Source organism: Rattus norvegicus, chromosome 2 (assembly GCF_036323735.1).
Source record: "Rattus norvegicus strain BN/NHsdMcwi chromosome 2, GRCr8, whole genome shotgun sequence".
Classification (NCBI taxonomy): domain Eukaryota; kingdom Metazoa; phylum Chordata; class Mammalia; order Rodentia; family Muridae; genus Rattus; species Rattus norvegicus.
The window spans coordinates 244,281,621-244,302,315 of record NC_086020.1 but is presented as its reverse complement, the minus strand read 5'-3'; the positions used below and the strand labels follow the sequence as shown (position 1 = coordinate 244,302,315).

The 20,695-nt window shown below is 44.6% G+C and overlaps 1 protein-coding gene across 3 annotated transcripts in view; it reads right to left on the bottom strand.

The window, feature by feature from the left end:
* The window catches only part of Pigk (phosphatidylinositol glycan anchor biosynthesis, class K), an 85,467-nt gene extending 73,079 nt beyond the window's left edge, over positions 1-12,388 (bottom strand). For 2 of the 3 annotated variants that reach the window (XM_039102118.2, XM_008761549.3), the window contains exons 1-3: positions 12,236-12,388; positions 7,973-8,026; positions 3,377-3,468 (exon numbers count right to left, since the gene is read on the bottom strand). In XM_039102118.2, the coding sequence (XP_038958046.1) occupies positions 3,377-3,468; positions 7,973-8,026; positions 12,236-12,328 (239 nt within the window). In that variant the 5' untranslated portion in view covers positions 12,329-12,388. The remainder of the gene's footprint in view (positions 1-3,376; positions 3,469-7,972; positions 8,027-12,235) is intronic. The other variant, NM_001011953.1, reaches the window with a different exon arrangement.
* Between the last annotated feature and the right edge of the window lie 8,307 nt (positions 12,389-20,695).

Sequence of the window (20,695 nt, the reverse complement as noted above, 5' to 3'; positions counted from 1 at the left end):
AAGACAGAGAGTAGAGTGTGTGTACAGAGAGCTCCGTGTGTGTGTGTGTGTGTGTGTGTGTGTGTGTGTGTGTGTGTGTACAGATAGAGAATAAGAAAGGAAGAGAGAAAACTGCCCACTATTCAGGCCAACATTCAAAAAACTATCTAGATAATTATGCTTCCCTTAGAAAGTAAGTAAATGTAGAAGGGCTGGATGTCAGAGATGAAGCATCTGCCTAGGAGGCGTGGGTACCATCCCCACACACAGAAAGGTCATGCGAAAGTCAACATCCATGAATAGATGGTTCTGAAGGACAGAAGCAAGAAAATCATGTTACCAGACAGGACAGTGACAAACACACTGGTACTGGGGAAGGAACAAGCATCCAAAGACCTCTAATCTAGCTACACATCAAGACAGAATGTGCCTTCATGCCCTGCAAACGCCCTTGAAGGTCCTGATCCTTTTTATTTTTTAAACATGACAGCAGGAAGTTAGTGGCTGAAATGCCCGTGTTACCTGGATCACTATTCTCCTTAAAGCACGTTTCATTTCCTAACCACACTAAGTGCCCACCCGACACAGACACACAGACACACACACACACACACACACACACACACACACACGCGCGCGCGCGCGCGCGCTCTTACACACTGCCCCACCAGGAATATCACATAAAGTGTGAGACACATTGGCTGTCAAAGCGAAAAAGGACAGATTGTTCAGAATGTGTAAGGATCTATACTCAAATATCATTATTTACACATTTAAGGACTACATGGGAAAAAACTGTTAGAAGTGACAGGAGACAAGAGAAAGAACATTCAAAGGCATGAGCTAAAATGATCTTGACTGTAACTATGGCAGTATATCAGAGACTGCTTACAAAACAAATTTATATAGTTCCACTACTGTCCATTTCAAATTATAAGATGATTTTCTACACAATAAAATAAAAATATAGATTAGTCATGGAACAAAAATTTAATGTTATTAACATATTGACTTTAATTTTTTTTACAAACTGGTTAGAATTGCTTTAACATATCAGTCAATTAACAAAAATCAGGGTGACCTTCCACACAGAGTATTCTACACAATGAAAACAATAAGAAAACAGTAAGAGTCTGAAAGTGAACCTGAGACCCTTCGACTGTCTGGGGGGATAAAAGGCCAAACCAGACATGAATGACCAACTCTTAGGCCAGAGAAACCCAAACAAGTTAACAAACTCAACACAGTGAGTCAAAACTAACCAAACACCAGTCACAGCTAGAAATGCTCGGGTCTGTGAAACAGACAGACTCACCACAGTGCTGGTGGGTGTGATGACGCCCTCGGTGTCTGAGGAAGCTCGCTCGGCCTACCAGCTGCGTGTGGGAAGAGCTGGGAAGGGAACACACGCTGAAGTGCCCTGCAGATGGGACCCAGTCTGCACAGGGATCTGCTGGTGCCTCGAGACACGCGGGCTAGCACACCTGTATCCCCTCAGCCTGCCACTCCAGGCCGAGTGCAGACAGGTCCTGTGGAATTTGTGAGCATGTTGAATTCTGGGAGACTTGGGTTGAGGGTCAGAGAGCTACAGGTGCCGCATGTGCAGAGCCTGCAGAGACGCTGCAGCGGGAAGGCTTGGGCACGGGGGAGAAAGAACAGGACAGCAGCCACCCACGCACCTACTGAAAGGAAAGTGAGGAATGGAAGGGCTCCTTACGGGTTACCTCCTAGTGTTTCCATGGCCACCTGGTTACTGCCTTCAATATGCAGATAGACCTTTGAGGATTTAATTAGGTATTTAAATCATATGCATAACTATACCAATCTCTAAAGAGTAGTGTAAGATAAAGTGAGATAATGTCTACTAAGAGAAACCTCTAACTGAATTCAATAACAGCAAAGGAACAGTTCCCATACTAGGCGAACAGCAAACCATCTCTCTCTTTTTGTTGTTGCTAATTTCTCTTTGTTAAAAAAAAAATAAGCAGCATGAAATTCTCCTTCTCTGAATCCCCCAATTCATGTCTAGAACAAAGACTGCATAAACAGAGCTACAAGCAAGCATCTGAAACAGAAATAACCTCAAAAGAAATCCTTCAGAAACTCCAGGGCAAGCTTACTGAGCAGGGCGTCCAGAACAGCACGTGCTGCCACTCCTGCTTCTCAGCGCCCCTCCAGATCTCCTCAGCCAGAGCAACGTGTCCGAGTGACTCACAACAGCGTGAGTCCATTCCGTTTCCAAAATAAAACTGCTGTGAAGCCTCTAGATGGACAGGGAGGGCTAAGCTCTAAACAAAGTGCTACCCGCAAAGGACCCACGGACAGCAAGAGAGGACTCGCCCGCCTGCCTGACAGATTGCCCTCCTTCTCAGACTTAGGCGATACCAATAGCGGTAAAGCATGTGCTTGCTTTAACTTCTCGGTGAGACAGAGCATGGATGCTGAGCTGTGTTTGTGCTTTCCTCAGACTAAAACCATCTGGTAAGTAGAACACAGCATCTCTGACCCCCAGCCAGGCACTGTGTCCTCTGCCTCTGCTGTTTTGCTCGAATCCCGCAATGGTCCCATTATATGAGCACTATGTCACAGGTGCCGAGCCTTGGAAGTTACAGCCAGAATCAGCACACGAGTCCAGGTTTCAAACTCCTCTCACTAGCAAGCTCGTGAGCACTCCTCCCTTGAGGACACGGAATGAGTCCACTGCACTGAGACAACAGTGCCTTCTGTGGTTACTCATCCTGTGGTAGCAGGACTAAAGTCACCATAATAATCCAAAGTCTATGGTCTGGGCCAGGGTCCCTGATGCCCTATAAGTAGGAGATGCCCCACTCACAGCAACTTACGTTCTACCACCAGCACGACATTCCAACAGGTGCTAGGAGGAACGGTAAGGAGCTGAGGGTGCCAGGGTTGGCTCTGGGCAGCAGGAGGCAGTAGCAACATGAAGTGGCTTTAAAATCCCACCCCAGTGCAGCGCAAAGCCCAGCTTCAGCAACCTGCAGCATGGCATCACATCATGGTTTTCAGTTTCCCATCCTACTAGGTGCTTTTCCTGTTCCTGATTAGGCTATAGCACTCCTCAGAATCTGATGAATAAATCAACATGTTTTGAATCAGTCCCTCCTCTGCTTAAAATAGTAACCTATTAAAGTGTCCACAGAGAGAGACTAGCAAACAGCAGGGATCGCCAGAGTTTACCACATCCTATCACCTTAGTGTCCATCACCCTCACGTGCGCTGGGCCACTGTAGGCCTAAGGTAACATCGACACCACACATGATGGTCCTTCCAACCACAGCAGAAACTGAGAGCAGGGGCTCCTGACCTCCTTCAAAATCAACTCAGCTAAGAGTTGTCTTCACAGGGTTTTAAATTAAACTTAGTTGAGCCAGCTTACCTGTCTGGAATACCTAGCCTCTTGACGCTTCTGTAAACAGAGAGAGTATTTGCAACATGTCGGTAATTAAACCAGAATCGGGATGTGCATACCTAGGGTTAAAACAAAAACATGATTTTATAAGTCAGACCATGGATTACAGAATTGCTGTAGTTGAAGTCTATGGGGAAATGCCTGAAGAAAGCATTTCGGGCTTAAAAACATCAAAAAATATAAAAAAATTCAATAAAACCAATCTCCCTAAAGAAAGGCTCTTACAACTTATATTAAATAAGCTTACCCAGCTGAAAAGAAAGCAGTCCACACAGAATTTAACCAAATACTGACCCAACAGAGCTCATCTCCATTCTGTGCATTAGTGAACCTATTTCTAAAAGACTTGATTCTTTAGATCAGAGAAAACATCTGTAAGCTCCTCAGACTAGCTACCCTATGACATATAATATCTACTTCTTAATTTAATTGCTTCGTTCATTGTGGGAAGTGAGACGGACACCGAAATGCAACTTACAAAATAGGTTCACATATACATAGGAAGAGCCAAGCTATAAAGTTACTGAACTAAAGACTACAAGAAGTCAACCAAACTTTTCACTTAAAATAAAGATCACTAAAAATGTCAAGGGACCTAGAGAGGGGCTGGAGAGACAACTTAGCCGCTACTCCAGAGGACCCAAGTTCAGTTCCCAGGACCAGAAAAGGTAAGTTCACAATTACCTGTAAGTCTAGACTCTGGAGAGCCAATGCCCTCTTCTGGCCTCCATGGGTACTGTACTCACACACACAAACCAACACTCAGATACAGACACACACACACACACACACACACACACACACACACACACACACACAACTAAAAAGGAAAATCTCTTTTAAGTTGCTAGGGAAATCCAGCTATTGTATCTGCTGCACACACTCCTGCCTCCTGCCATAGGCCTATGGTGACAGAAGTGACAAATCTGAGGGAGGGGCATAAGTGTCATGGTTTCTTTAATATTTAAAGTGAATTATCATCTGAGAATGCAATGGGAGCAGACTGAAATTTCTAACTGTATTAAAACAAGTAAGTCAGTGTCTTAGTCAGGGGTTCTATTCCTGCACAGACATCATGACCAAGAAGCAAGCTGGGGAGGAAAGGGTTCATCCAGCTCACTTCCACATTGCTGTTTCATCACCACAGGAAGTCAGGACAGGAACTCAAGCAGGTCAGGAAGCAGGAGCTGAGGCAGAGGCCATGGAGGGATGTTACTTACTGGCTTGCTCCCCTGGCTTGCTCAGCTTGCTTTCTTATAGAACCCAGGACCACCAGCACAGGAATGGCACCACCACAATGGGCTAGGCCCTCCCACCTTGAGCACTAATTGAGAAAATGCCTTACAGCTGGGTCTCATAGAGGCATTTCCTCAACTGAGGCTCCTTTCTCCGTGATAACTCCAGCTTGTGTCAAATTGACACACAAAACCAGCCAGTATGTGTGGAAATGGACACATTTACATGCATTTACATACATGAACTCCTGTCTCTTCAGACTGAGCATTGGCCAAAAGGGAAAAAAGAAAGTAAAGAAAAAAATGAAAACAAACAAGAGGATACAAGTCACTGCCAAAGCCTGCAGTTCCTCTAACTGAAAGTTTGAAGATGTACAAAACAATTTAGAAGAAATTACACACAATGAAGGCCAGGCTTTCTACTGCACTTTATGCAAGTAAAGGCCTGTGTCAACTTGTTATCTGATAAGCATAAGAAACTGGCCTCACCTTCAATCACAAATTATTAGCCAGAAAAATAAACAAGGAATACAAAAAATACTAAGAGAAAATAAGTAGAAATACCAGGAAATACCTTATTATAAATTACTAAATAGTCAGCGAATGGAGTGCATGAGGACACACTGCAGCAGGTGGGTGTGGCCTGTAGATGTCACATGTTAGATTGATTTTAGTCATCCACCTTACACTTTGAGGTAGGGCCTCTCACTGAGTCTGGACTTGGCTAAACTGGTTTCAAAGATCTCCTCACCTCCACCCGAGCCCAGTGCAGGCACAGATTTTTCGGCCTCTGGGGATTTGACCACTTTCCCGAGTGAGCGATCTCTCCTGAGTCATTCTGGACAAACGTCGTGATTTTCTGTTTAAGAGTGCGCAACTGATTGAGGTCTCCTGCTGCAGTGGAATCTGTCTCTCACCCTTACTGTCATCTGGAGCACGGAGCCACGGACACTCTGACACATGTGAAGCCTAAGCTAACAGCTTTACTGTTAGCAATCAGGGGTTGCACACCAGCTGCTATCTAGTCCTCACCTAAGAACTGCTCTCAGGGGTTGATCGTGGAAGAGCCCTCCCTTTCCTTCTAGCAGGTGTCCTAGCCTGGGCCTCTATAACTGTCACCACTGGGAGTCACTGAAAACCTCTCTCCTGTCTTCAACATCTTCTGGTCAATCCTTCCATAAAGTCTCTGTGGTGGGAAGCATACCCAGGGCTATCCTATTCTACTTGGTCAAAATATAATTGCAATCACACAGACCTTCCCCACAACTGCACCTTTCCTAGTGACCTGTAGCTAACCCCACCCTTCTACCGAAGAGCCCTGAGCAACCTCCTCATAAGGCCTGGAGGAAGTAATCAGTCTCAGGTTCCTGTTGTCAGACTTTGGGTATATTTCTCCTACCCTACTATGGTCCCACTATACTCTTACAAGTCCTGTGCCAAACGTCCTTTCTTTGTCAGTGTGAGTATGCTGACAGTTTCTGCTCCTGCCCTCCCCTTTCTCCTAGTTGTCCCTTGCTATCATTTAAAAATGATCCTCAAATTTCATATGTCCAAAGTTTAACTCCCACTTCTTCTACTGATGACATCTGGAGGTCGAGTCTCTGGGCAATAATGAGGACGGGCCAAGGTCGTCAGGCTGGAGCGAGACCTGACCTGGCAGATTCTCTTCCTCACCTTGGCTGGACGATGGTACAGTGAGGATGCCCCCACAACACGCAGAGGCTGGTGCCAGGTTCACACCCTTTCCAGCCTCCAGAGATGGGAGGGAAACAGAACCGTGTTCTTTATAAGTACCTAATTGCAGATTTTTTCAAACAGAGCCTACAACTTTTGTCCTTTCCTGAAGTAGACTTAGTCTTTCTCCGAATCAGATGCCATTACATGAAACTCTGGGAGTAAAAGTGATCAACATACAGGAAAAGCGGACTTATGTGCATTCTATTTGGGGAATGAGAAACACAAACTCATGAGCCAGACTCTATTAAAGATATAAATTCACACCATACAGGGAGATGGAAGGTAGAGAAAAAAACTAGGCCAGCAAGCAAAACTGTGCTCAGAAAATGAAATAATTCCAATTCAAACATTAATTTCATGTGCAGCAATCAAACAGGAAAGAACTGATGAAATAAGAGTGGAGTTCAGAAGGAGCAGAGCAGGCTTCCCGGGGGGAGATGTGCACAACTCCTCGTCGACTCCAGGAATTACCATCCTGAGGAAACCAGTCGTGTTCACAAACACACATTTAAAGGACAGCCAGGCAGGTGAGGTGGTTCATGTTGGCAATCCCAGACTTGAGGAAGCTGGGTCAGGACTGCTATGCATCTGCAGCCAGCCTGGGCTAGAGTGAGAGCCTTGATTTCAAACAGAATATATAACATAACTGAACAAAGTAATGAAAACTTAGGATCTCGACACCTAGGAACTAAATGATACAATGTATCCTAACACAGAAAACCTTACACCATTTGGGAAACGTAAGAAACCTATGTGTTCACCAATAAGGAAAGAACCTAAGACATGGTAAGGCACTGCAAACGAACACACTAAGGACAGTCCCAGTGTGAGCAATACATAACACACAAACACAGAAAACACCTCTATGCTCTGTGAAGAGAGAGCTGTTTCCCCAATGCTGACTCTGGAATGGGAAGTGTGAAAGCATTCCCTCCCTTTCAGCTGAGGTAAAAGTCACACAGGCAATTAATCTGTCTTTTCTTCTCTTACACCTTCCTGTATGATTTGGACTTTCTACAATTATCATTTCTTGCAAATATAAAAATCAATAAGACTGCATTAGTAAAGTTATCTATAAACTAGTGCTACAGAGAAATGCAATTTTTCATTTCAGGCATTAAAATAATTCTACATTTTGTGTTTCTTGTAATGACAGCCTCCCAAATGTATTTATTTACAAATCACCACTTGGCAGAAAAATTTACAGTAAGGAATATTATTAGTAGCTGTTGTCAATTTAAAATAAAGTTTAAAGAAAAAAAGAGTTGTTGATTTTGCTATAGTGGTCCACACCTGTAAACCCAGCACTCCAGAGGTGGAGACTAGGGCGCCAGCAGTTCAAGGCCAGCCTCAGCTACATAGTGAATTTGAAACCAGTCTGGGCTATATAAGACCCTTTTTCAAAGAGAGACAAAGTGGAGTGGAAGAGGAAAAGAGAAGTCAAAAAGGGAGAAAAGATAGAGGGAGAGGGAGGAGGGTTTTCTTTTTCTATCAAAATTTTTATTTTAAGGGATAAATTTTATTTTTAAACATTTAATTCATAATTCATACAATGTGAGCACCAAGATATATGTTTAAAGAGCATACTTACCAAAACAGCCCAGTTATTTGTATGTCCACTTCTAAAGAATTGTTCTGCTTGATCCTATGGGTCAGATAAAGACAAAATCATTCATACATACACACAGTTTATGGAAACATACAATTTCCAAGAATTAAAGAGGGGGAAACAATGGGATTCATAGACCTTCTTATTTGAATTTTTAGATTTACTTATGTGTTTGTGTGCTTTGCCTGTGTGTGTGTGTGTGTGTGTGTGTGTGTGTGTGTGTGTGTGTGTATGTATGTATGTATGTATGTATGTATGTATGCAGTGCACTAAGGGCATGCCTAGTGTCCACACAGGTCAGAAGAAGGCACTGGACCCTCTAGAACTGCTGTACTAGAAAGCTGTAAACCATCCAGTAGGTGCTGGAAACCAAACCTGGGTCCTGTGGAAAAGCTTCCCGGCTCTTAACCACTGAGCCATCTCTAGCCCCTCATGGGCTTTTCTATAATAGCTATCAAGTTCTTTATGAAGCCATTGTATTTGGCCTTATGAACAGAATAATAAAACATACATTAGGAACTACTTTAGGCTCAGTAGGTAATGGTTCTTACTGTCAAATCTGGGGACCTGGGTTCAAGTCCTGAACCCACATAGTAGAGAAAACTGACTCCCTTATGTTGTCCTCTGATACTCACAAGCATCCTATGGTACACATAATCAAGTAATTAATGTTAATTAACTGTCAATTAATGTAACTTCTAAAAGATACTGTTTCATTCCAAAAAGCCCTATCTAGTTTAAAAGCTAACTGAGAAAAAAGCTAACCTTGAAATCTACAGATCAAAGCTGAAGTCTTGCTTGAGACACTAAACAAAACAGCTTTCACTAGGATGCTAGGATGCTTGGCTCCGGGCTGAAGGTATAAGTTAGTGGCAGAGCATTTGCCTACCATGCCTTCTCCCCAGGATTTAATCTCTAAGAGCCCAGATAAGTAAGGAAGTAAGTAAATCCACTTACCCCCTTCCACACACTCTGAGCAAAAGAACTGCCAACCCCGTACCACAGTGTCATTTACAGAACCACAGAGGTATGTTGCATGTATGTCCTTGCTTTAAAACTAGGAAGCATTAAGCAGATGCAAGTGAATTACTAAGGTCACATTTTACTCTGGAATTTAGTGTGGAATTTATCTGTTTAAAACATTTAACTAGGGTATCGTTTGAAGCTGCACCACACAGCCCATCCTCTTTACCATGGTTTAGCTCATCGCTGCACTCCTTGTCTTCCCGGGTACCAGGGGCTCACTTGTGCACTGCAGTCCCCTCTTCCCACAGGACCTCAGCTCTAACAGGAGCAGGCCTCTCATGAGGCAGATCTACTAATGCAGCCCATCAGCACACATTGATTTAACATGCCTGAACGCAGGAAGCTATGGTCCACATGACTTTACGCCAATGACCAAAAGCATCGCATACACAAGTGGAAACATAAGTCACTAAACTTCAAAACCCTTTTCCGGTTATATGGGTGCCTGAAATACTCTACTGAAACAGACTCTCTGTGCAATGAGAATACACAGTGGAAACGGTTATGCCAAGAACTTTTCAACATTTAATCCACTGTGAGTATAATGTATCCTGAAGATATCTCTGATCCCAAGTGTGAGGCCACATCATCTCCCTCCTTCCTCCTTCCAAGGGGTTCCCTGTGCTTCTGGCATCATCTTTGAACTCAAGTCATGTGACAAACACTGCTGTTGGTTCTCTAAGATCTGTGCAATTGTGATCACTCTTAAATATATCAGTCAAGACACTAAACACCAGCTATCAAATAATGAAAATGTTTTAATATTAAAGTATCTTGAAGCATCTGTAAGAACCGCTGAGCTTTTGTTTCAAGTTTCAATTTCTCTAGCTATCCTTGCAGGAGGTTGTTCCTGCAAGGCTGCCTGTTTTTACACACTTTATCTCAGACAAATACAATTTTCCTCGTGTGTTCCTAATTTTCCACTCCGTCTTTACCCTGTAAATGACTTATGTCTAGATTTTATATACATATATAATAAATCTGTAACTGTTCAAATGTCACTCACTACATACTTTTTACATGCTGATTACTTCTATTTGAACGCACAAACGTACTTCAGTAGACCCTCTAGCCTTGCGTCAAGCAATGTGCATGAGTGACAATTGCTATTTCTACACGTTAAAAATGTCAGCATAAACATCATCCTCCCAACCAACAAACCCAATTTTCATGACACACTTGTTTGCTTCTCTGCTGCTGTGAGGAAACACTGACCGAAAGCAACTTAGGCAGGAGAGGGTTTATTTGGCTTGTATGCCACAAAGGCAAACCAGGACCAGAACTCAGGCAGAAAACCGGAGGCAAGAACGGAAGCAGAAACCATTGGGAATTCTGACTAGTAGCTTGCCATCTGCCCGGGGTGAGGGGTTGGTACTGCCCACAAAGAGCTGGGCCTCCCTCATCGATCTTTAATAAGAAGATGCCTCCAAAGACTTCCCTACAGGGCAATCTTATAGAAGAGTCTTCTCAACTGAGGTTCTCTCTCTCCAGCTTGTGTCAAACTGACCAACGGAAGAGGGAAAAAAAAGTCAAACAGCAGACACATTAAAATAATGGCACATGTGCACAGCACCAAGCCCAGCTCTGCTTCTGAACAGCACATTACTAGAGCAGTCGGCACGTCTGAATTCAAACCTGGATCTACCATTCACTGACTTGAGCGCACCTTAGAGAAGTGGCTTACCCTCCCCCAGCCTTCAGCTTCCATTTATAGAACTGGTAGCAGTCTCACTGAATGCAACAAAATCACAAAGTGATTGCCTAATAAACGGTGACTTCAGCTGTCTGGCTAGCAGGAAACTTCCAGAGACAAGGAGTTCTACTCAAGTGTGAGAACAGAACCACCACTACAACCACCACCACCTCCCAAACCCTTTCCTAACAGCTGCCTAGATGCTGAGGAAAGCAACAAGCAGGGTGCTACTGCAGATAACCCCTGGTTTAGGGACAGGAAGGTCTGAGCTAATACTGAGCTGTACATGACACTGAGGCAAGTCAGTTTGCACTTCAGGCTTGAATTTCTCTAAAAGAAACTGAGATTTGACCTAAATAACCTGTCGTGTACTTTCCAGGCTCGAAATTGTCAATCCACTGAAACCCTACTGAAAACTCTGAGGCAGGCAATGTAAAGTTTCTCACAGAACATTTAGTCAGTGGAGCACCTTCTATGTGCCAAGCACTATGGAATACACAGTGATAGGAAAATCACTAAAAGGCATGCAATTTTCTCTCAAGAACATCAGAGTTTAATGCAGGTGGGCATGCAAATGCAGTGAAATACTATGTGCATTTACTAATTCACAGCCCACATAAGACATCTACCCTGGTGGGTATGATAGTGTACCACGGTGTTTGTCTTCATAAAGATTGCTGTCCAGTTGAACAGACACACATTAGCAAAGAACCCAATAAACACAACAGAGACACCAAATGTGGTTTGTAATTGTATCGGGGGACTATGACTTTGTTGGGGAAGGTTTCCCTACAGAAGTGACAATTGGGCGAATATCCAAAAAGATGAAAAAAGGATAAAAGACAATTCCAGACAAAGATGATTTGGGCTTGTGGCAGAAGGGGCCCCAGTGGTTTGAGAAACTGAAGTTTACCAAACCTAGACATTTAAAGAGGGGAGCAAGAGATTTCAAGAAGGAAGCCTGAGTGACACGATTAGTCAGCATTTTAAAGGTTACTCCTCCACAGCTTAGAGAACAGAGTAAGAACCAGAACTACTACAGGCATTGTTAAAAATAACTACGACAGTCTAGGTGAGTGATGAAACTTCTGCTAACGCCCCGGGTTCCTGAGCAGGCGGGCCAAGCAGGCCTAAACATAATGCTAGAAATGCAAGTCACTTCGCTGGAGGAATCACTGCACTGGTAAAAGCAATGGAAAGAAACCAGACATCCGGTGGCCTCCATTAGGAGGTCGGGGCCGAAGGGCAAAACACCAAAGCCATGACAGCCCTTTCCATTGCCCTGCCTGTCACAGGAGCAGAGGACCGGGCCCTCCTCCGTCACCAAATGCTTCGCACTCTTAACAGGGCAATCTAAAAGGCTGGATCAGGTCACTGTCCTCAGGACGGACGGACCACAGCCCAGCCTGGGGAGGGAAGATGCTGCAGACGGCTTCCCTCAGGAGCCGTGCGTCCCACCTGAGGAGCTCACAGCCACGACACACCGTCTTCCCGGGGATCAGTTCTCAATAGACAGCGATGCCTACCTCGATGTGACTAGCGGCGGAGCTGCCGAGAGACAAGAACGCCAAGGTGGCCAAGACAGCCACTGGCAGGGTAAAGAAGCAGGGGGACGCCATGTTTGCCGGCTTCTCAAGCCCCGAATAGCAAAGGGGCGGGGCGTGTGCCGTAAAGCAGCGCGCTGCCGCTGCCGCTGCCGCTGCCGCTGTCGCGCCCGGTTGCTGTTTGGTTTATTTTTTCTCACGGTGGTGGCCATTAGTGGTTTTAGTTTACTTTTCTTGCTTTATTTCGTTGTTTTGTTTTGTTTTGTTTTGTTTTGTTTTGTTTTGTTTGTTTTGTTTTGTTTTGTTTTGTTTTCCACCGCATACACCTTCCTCCATTCCCGGAGTGGCTGGGGCAACCTAACTGAAGACTATTTATTCAGCTGTGTTTCTAGGTTTGTTTTGTAAAATAGACACGATATTTAAGGAGAAAGTTTTTAAAAGATAAATTTGGATCCACAATTTTGCGATTTCTCTTTTGTGTGGTGCTGTCAGTTCATTGTCTATGTGGACCAAACTTCCTATTAAAGGACAACTCAGTGGAAATGTGACCACTGGGGTTTGTTGACAACCAGCCTACAAGGAAAAAAAAAATGGGTTCAGTGCGGGATGCTGCTTCAAGAAAGCAGAAAGAGGTAGATGGCACCCAACACCTGCCTCTGGCTTCCGGAAATGAACCTGTAACACACACACACACACACACACACACACACACAAACACACATACAAAGTTACGCCACAGTCTTTCTATGCTGTTTTACTGTCCTCCAATACAATGACAATAAAGACTGAGTGACCTCACAGACTCAGCAGTGACTTGAGTGGATCCTGCTTCCCTTCTCACCGACCCTCATTTCATACCCTGTTTTCTTCTTTAGTTCTCGCCTCTTTGGGCATCAAGACCAGGGCTGTGGGGTTGGGGGAAAGGCTCAGGAGGTAAGATCACTTATTGTACAAGCACAAGGACCTGAGTTGGGGGGATCTTAGCACCCAGGTAAGAAAGTTGAGCAGGGCCTCATCTACCTGTAACCCCAGCACTGGGGGAAAAGAGGATCTCAGGGCTTCATTGGCCATTGGCCTAACCTAAAATTGTGAGTTCCAAAGTCAATGAAAGACACTATCTCGGGGGATTAAGGTGGAGTGGTAGAAGGCTTGTAATGTCCTCTGATCTCCCCAGTGTGCACACACCTGTACATGCATGTACAAATACACATGAGTGCACATATACCAGATAAGTAGGTGGGTGGGTGGGTGGATGGGTGGGTGGATGGATGGATGGATGGATGGATGGTGGATGGATGAATAGAGGGAGGGAGGAATGGATGGATGCATGGGTGAGTGGATTGATGGGTTGGTGGATGGGTGGGTTGGTGGATGGAGGATGGAGGAATGGATGGATGGAGGAATGGATGGATGGGTGGGTGGATGGATGGGTGGGTGGATGGATGGGTGGGTGGAGGGATGCATAGAGGGAGGGAGGGATGAGTGGGTGGGTGGGGATGGGTGGGTGGGGATGGATGGGTGGGTGGATGGATGGATGGGTGGAGGGATGGATAGAGGGAGGGAGGAATGGATGGATGCATGGGTGGGTTGATGGATGGGTTGGTGGATGGGTGGGTAGGTGGATGGAGGGAGGGAGGAATGGATGGATGGATGAATGGAGGAATGGATGGATGGGAGGATGGATGGATAGAGGGAGGGAGGAATGGATGGATGGAGGAATGGATGGATGGATGGATAGATGGATGGATGGGTGGAGGGAGGGAGGAATGGATGGATGGATGGATGTGTGTGTGTGTGTGTGTGTGTGTGTGTGTGTGTGTGTGTGTGTGTGTAGCAAATGTGGCTAACATATCCTTCCCATCAGCAGGTATTTGGCTGGCATTAGCTATTTCTGCACATTGTGGCAGACACAGGAAACACAAGAAAGCATAAACAGAGCAGGTTTCTGACCTCACAACTTAGAGAAGCTAGACTCTGATAACAGGGGCTTTCAGCCACTTATCAAAGACTAACAGGAGAGTTTCTGGAGGAAGGTCTAATCACTTAAAAGCCAAAGTAGATTTCCCAGGGGGAAAGTATGAAGCTGAAACTAATTTGTTAATCAAGTGTTGGAAGACCCTGCTATTCAGGCCACAGTCCACCATGTCCAGATAGCTCTCCCAGCTGGACACAAATGGAGGATTCCCTTTCTCGGTGGGGTTTCCCCTTCTCCACTGACCTCTGGAGAATGTCTCTAAACACGGGTGCCTGACCTTATCTGGAGGATAACCCTGCACTGGAGCTTCCTGCAAGAGATGCATGGTTCAGCACAAAAGTCCTTCTCGGCCTCTCACACCATATGATAATTAGGTACTGTGTTATAACCAATTAGCCCTTCCTGCCTGTAACCCCCAAAAATCTCTGAGGAAAAGTCACATAAAACCCGCTAAGAAGGGTCTTGAAATTCCTCTTCGTGCAAATGAAGCATTCCCAGGCCTCTGCCCCCAACAATAAAATTTACCCACCTTGGAAATTTCCACCCACTCCCCAAGATCTAGATAGCCCTGTCCACCCTCAAATAAAGTTGAGCTGTCTCATTCAAGCTGATCCCAGAAGTCAATCTGTCAGTATTCTTGGCCTTCCAAACCTTGGCCCCCCACTTCTGCTCCCTATGTCAGGGACCAGTGGCCAACAGCCTCCAAGGGGAAGAAAGCCACAACGGAGCAGAGGGCAAACAGAAAAAAAATGTTGGGACAAACACAGCAACCCGTGTGCACACTCCCAAGTAGAAAGAAGTTTAGGTTAACAGAGGAATGGTGAGAGTTGCATTGGACTTGCTGTTCAGAGAACAAAACACAGACTGTTGTTCAGCTTCCATAGCTATGTGGGCTTTCTGTCGTTTTTCTTGTTATTGAAGGCCAGCCTTAGTCCATGGTGATCTGATAGGATACATGGGACTATGTCAATCTTCTTGTATCTGTTGAGGATTGCTTTATGACTCCTCCATTGTTGGTGAGATTGCAAGCTGGTACAACCAGTCTGGAAATCAGTCTGGAGGATCCTCAGAAAATTGGACCTAGTACTACCTGAGGACCCAGTTATAACACTCCAGGGCATATACCTGAAAAAGCTGCAACATATAACAAGGACACATGCTCCACTATGTTCATAGCAGCCTTATTTATAATAGCCAGAAGCTAGAAAGAACCCAGATGCCCTTCAACAGAGGAATGGATACAGAAAATGCGGTACATCTACACAATGGAGTACTACTCAGCTATCAAAAACAATGACTTCATGAAATTCATAGCAAATGGATGGAACTATTAAATATCATCTTGAGTGAGGCAACCCAATCACAGAAAAACACACATGGTATACACTCACTGAGAAGTGGATATTAGCCCCAAAGCTCGGATTACCCAGGATACAATCCACAGACCACATGAAGCTCAAGAAGAAGGATGACCAAAGTCTGGATGCTTCAGTCCTTCTTAGAAGGGGGAACAAAATATTTCTAGGAGGAGATATGGAGACAAAGTTTGGAGCAGAGACTGAAGGAATGGCCATTCACAGTCTGCCCCACCTGGGGATCCAGTTCATATACATACAGCCACCAAACCCAGACAATGTTGTAGATGCCAGGAAGTACATGCTGACAGGAGCCTGGTGTAGCTGTCTACTGAGAGGCTCAGCCAGAGCATGACAAATACAGATATGGATGCTCGCAGTCAACCATTGAACTGAGAATGGGGTCCCCGATGAAGGAGTTAGAGAAAGGATTGAAGGAGCTGAAGGGGTTTGCAACCCCATAAGAACATCAATACCAACCAACCAGGACTCCCAGGGACTAAACCACCAAACAAAGAGTACACATGGACAGACCCATGGTTTCAGCTGCATATGTAGCAGAGGATGTCCTTGTTAGGCACCAATGGGAGGAGGAGCCCTTGGTCCTGCCAAGGCTTGATGCCCCAGTGTAGGGGAATGTCAGGGCCAGGGAGCGGGAAGGGTGGATAGGTGGGGGAACGCCCTCATAGAAGCAGGGGCACACAGGATGGGATAGAGGGTTTATGGACAGGAAACTGGGGAAGGGGATAACATTTGAAATGTAAATTTAAAAAATCCAATTTAAAAAAGGGGAAAAAACAAATTAATTTTTACAGAGAGGAAAAATATTAATAAAAGACATTGTATGTATTGAATAAGATTCAAACAGAGAAAGATAACTAAAGCAGACCTGGGTTCCAGTGCATCTACACCATTTTCAGTCTTATTGTGACACCGAGTCACCTCCCGTTCCATTTTTGGCTTGACCTGAAATGCTTTCCGTCCATCTTTCTAATGAACCGGTAACATTGTTTCGTTGTCCTGCTGCAGCCCACTTCCACCCATGACCTTCTAATTAGCTGCAGACTGCCCTCTAGTGCCAAAGGAGAACAATTGCCCTTCAGTAAGTGCAGCTATTGAAATGCCATAATAACCTGAACACAAAGTCATGTCAGAGTCCTCAGCAACCGGAAGGCTGTTAAAATCCTCCCATGTCACTCAAGCCTAGTTCTCCTGACACGAAGCTGACAGATGAAACATGCAGTTCTCCACAAACTGAGAATTCTCTACAAGTGCAATGCATTTTTCTTGTTTTTTTTTTTAAATTTAATTGTACATATTTTTTTAATTAAACATCCTTTGCAAGTCTCAGAAATCTTGGGAACATTTAATAGTTATTTTAATTACACCATGTCCTGTAAACTGTGAGACAACCTGAATGGCTCTTCTGTGGGGGTTCAAATGAGAAATGTCCCTTTAAAGTTCGGGTATTTGAACAGTCGATCTCAGGTTGGTGGTGGTGTTTGGGGAGGATCAGCCTTGCTAGAGGAAGCACGTCCCTTGGTGGGGAGAGCGTTGAGAGTGTATGGTCTTGCCCCACTTGTGGTTTCTCTCTGCTTCTGTGCGTGGTTCTAGCCCTGCCTTTCTGACATTGCAGACTCTCCTCTGGAAACATATACCATCTTCCTTCTATAAGTTGCCTTGGTAGTAATGCTTTTATCACAGAAATAAAAAGTGACAATCCAGCCATAGGAGGATACTGGGGAGGAGAGACACGGGAATGAGTATTCTTTGTAGAAATTTACTGAAAGGATGTCACTGCCAGTGGAAAAATGGCTCCGTGAAGATGTGTATGTACTGATCCTGTAAACCCGAGAACATGCTACTTTATATGAAAGAAATTAAGGTCACTGTACATGAAAAGTTTGTAAGAAGTGATTAAATTTAGAATATTGAGAAAGATAAATTCTTCTGAAATACTGAGAGAATTCACCTTGTAGGAGTCCTTAAAGATGAGGCAATGGGCTACAGAAGAGATACAAAAACAGAGCCAATGGCCAGAGTGAAGGGCCAAGAGCCAAGGGTTGGGAGAAAGTCTTGGAAAAAGGAATCAGATTCTCCCAAAGCCTCCAGAAGTAAGGCAGCTGCCACATCTCATTTGGACTTTTAACCTGCAGAGCTATAAAACTGTGCATTTGTTTTAGGGTGCAAACCTGGCTTGTGGTTAATTGTTTAAGCAGCAAAAGGAACTTATCCAGCACCTACACCCTGACTCCTTGGTGCTTTTTTTCCTGGCATGGTTAGTGGGTGTCAATAGGCCCAGCTATCATTCTTTTCTCTTCTCTTTTCCCTAGCGATGGTAATAAGGAACTGCAAGAATCATGAATGTGGCTGAAGGGGTGACTTTGTGGGCAAAAGTGTTTGTCAAGCAAACCTGATGACTTCACTCCATGGAACTCACAGTGAAAAGAGAGAACTGACTCCTGAAAACTGTCACCTAACTTCCACATGCACATCATGGCGGGTATGCACACACATATACACATACACATGCATACACACATACATACATGCACAGGCACATGTACACACTCCCACATGTGCACACACACACATACACTCTTGCACGTGTGCACACACATGCATACATGCATATATACACACATACACACGTACACATACACACATGTACACACACACATATATACATACATACACAAATACACATGCATACACACACACTCTTGCATGAGTGCACACACATGTACACACATATATACACACATACACACGCACTCTTGCATGTGCGTATACACATGTACACACACATGCACAGGCACATGCACACACACACTCCTACATGTGCACACACATGCATGCCACCCCTACCATCATCATCAACCACAATAACATTAGTAAATGTAACTTGAGAAAAACAGATCCTGGCTGCGCATTGAATCGTGGAGGCGGTTTCTCCTCTAGCCTCACGGAAGGTACAGTCCCACTGAGGCTGCACACTCTTTCACGCCCATCACATCCTACTTGTCTTCCGATTGATTTACCTATGGTTGTAGGACTGAAGGCTTTGAGGTTGAGGGCAAGCATCTCGTTCACCTTGTATTCCCCAGTGCCCAGAAAAAATGCTGAATGCAAACCTGCGTTGGCTAAGGTAGTCATTAGTATGTTTCAGAGAGATAAAAAGTGATCTCCGGAGAGTCCTAGCAGGCGTGAGGGAAGGTGTTCAGAGTCCTTACTCTTCCGCATCCAGCCCAACTGCTTTGTTCATGAAACTTGAGGAAAATTCCATTACTGATCCGTGTGGTGCGGATTTAAAAACAGTTCCTGTCCTTTCTTCATTTCTTGTGGCCCTCAATTTTGAACCTATAAAAGCAGAACCTCTGCCAGCATAGACGCTGTCTCTTACTCTCCTCGAGGTCACCAGCGAGGCTATTTCAGACGCTTTTTGGTGGACGCATTATCAAAGGTCACAACTCTGTTCCCTAATGTAAGCCCCGGGCAAGGAGGCTCTTTAACCATCGCTTTGTTTTACAGATTTTGTGCCGCAGCCTGAACTTATTACCTTAACTATTTCCATCTCATTCAGTTGATGTACTAGAATGTGAGAGAAAATGTCTCATCACTGAGCTAGATTTTCCTGATTCAAGCAGAGAGTAGAAACGTCTGGTGTGGTGCAGCTGTGGGTTTCCGGAACAAAGGGAGAGAGAGAAAGAGAGAGATAGATGTAAGTTATTTCTCTTTAAAAAGCTCAAAATGCCATTTCCTGATGAAAATGTTGTTTGCTCTCTGTAGAGGTTGTTCTCCCTGCCTTTACCCTGACGTTTCCATTCGTCCTCCAGCTCTGAGGTGGCCTGCCCTAGCTCATGGCGATGTCAACTCGCTCCTTCCTTTATTCAGTGTCATCGCATAGTTAATTAATAACGTGTGCCGCTGTCCGTTTAATAACTGCCTTCTCCGCTATACATAGAAGTTCCGTGAGGGCAGGGAGTCCATTTCTCCCTGCGTTCCCTGTTCCCAGACCTTCTTTGCCCAGAGTGGATGATTAATGATTAACCTGGGTGAACGAGAAGAGAATGCCTACACTCCGTGTGTGTGCAAACAGAAAAGAACATGTTCGCAAAGTTGTTTGCTAATTTTAAAGACATTATTCCACGCACAAGTCTCTGGGTTTTCTCTCTTAATGGCGTCTGGAGACACTATTCGATTATTTTATTTTTAAACGTCCCCTATCATTTACTGCATTTATTTATGTGGATGGGGTGCCATGGCCTATGTGTGGAGGTCAGAAGACAACTCACAGGAGTTGGTTCTCTCTTCCCACACATTCGGGGGATTGGACGCAGGTTGCCAGACTTGGTGGCAAGCAAATTAACCACAGATACCATCTGCAGGCCATTTTTTTAGTTAGGAGGCTCACTGACTGTCTTAGTCACTGTTCTATTATGGTGAAGAGACACCGTGATCAAAGCAACTCTTGGGAAGAAAGCGCCTCATTGGGGCTGCCTTATACTTTCATAGGCTTAGTTCATTATCACCGTGGCAGAGAGTCCAGCATCAAGGGCACTGGAGCAGTAGCCGAGAGCTACATCCTGGACTTTTGAAGCCTCAAAGCCCACTCCCAGTGACACGCTTTCTCCAGCAAAGCCATATTTCCCAATCCTTATAACCCTTCCAAGTTTTCAAATAATGTCACTTACTGGTCACTGAGCACTCAAATATTATGAGCCTATGGTGGTCATTTGTGATCAAATTACCATACTCTTTGAACACAATCCTAGCAGGTACAAAAATGGGGGGAAGGGGTTAAATCCCAACACTGTCAAACATAAATTAAACAATAAAGAAGTAAATAATAGTTACTGGAGAGCTGACTCCATTGTTAAGAGCATTGTCTGCTCTTTTAGAGAACCCAGGTTCGATTCCCAGCACCCACATGGTGCCTCAAAACCATCCATAACTCCTGTCCCCAGGGAATCCACTTCTCTCTTCTGGTCCTTATATTCACTGCATGCATACGGTGCACAGAATTTCCTGCAGACAAAACACTCACAAATGTAAAATAAAATACATTTTAATAAGCAAATAAAGCAAGAGAGTTAACGAGGAAAATCCCCT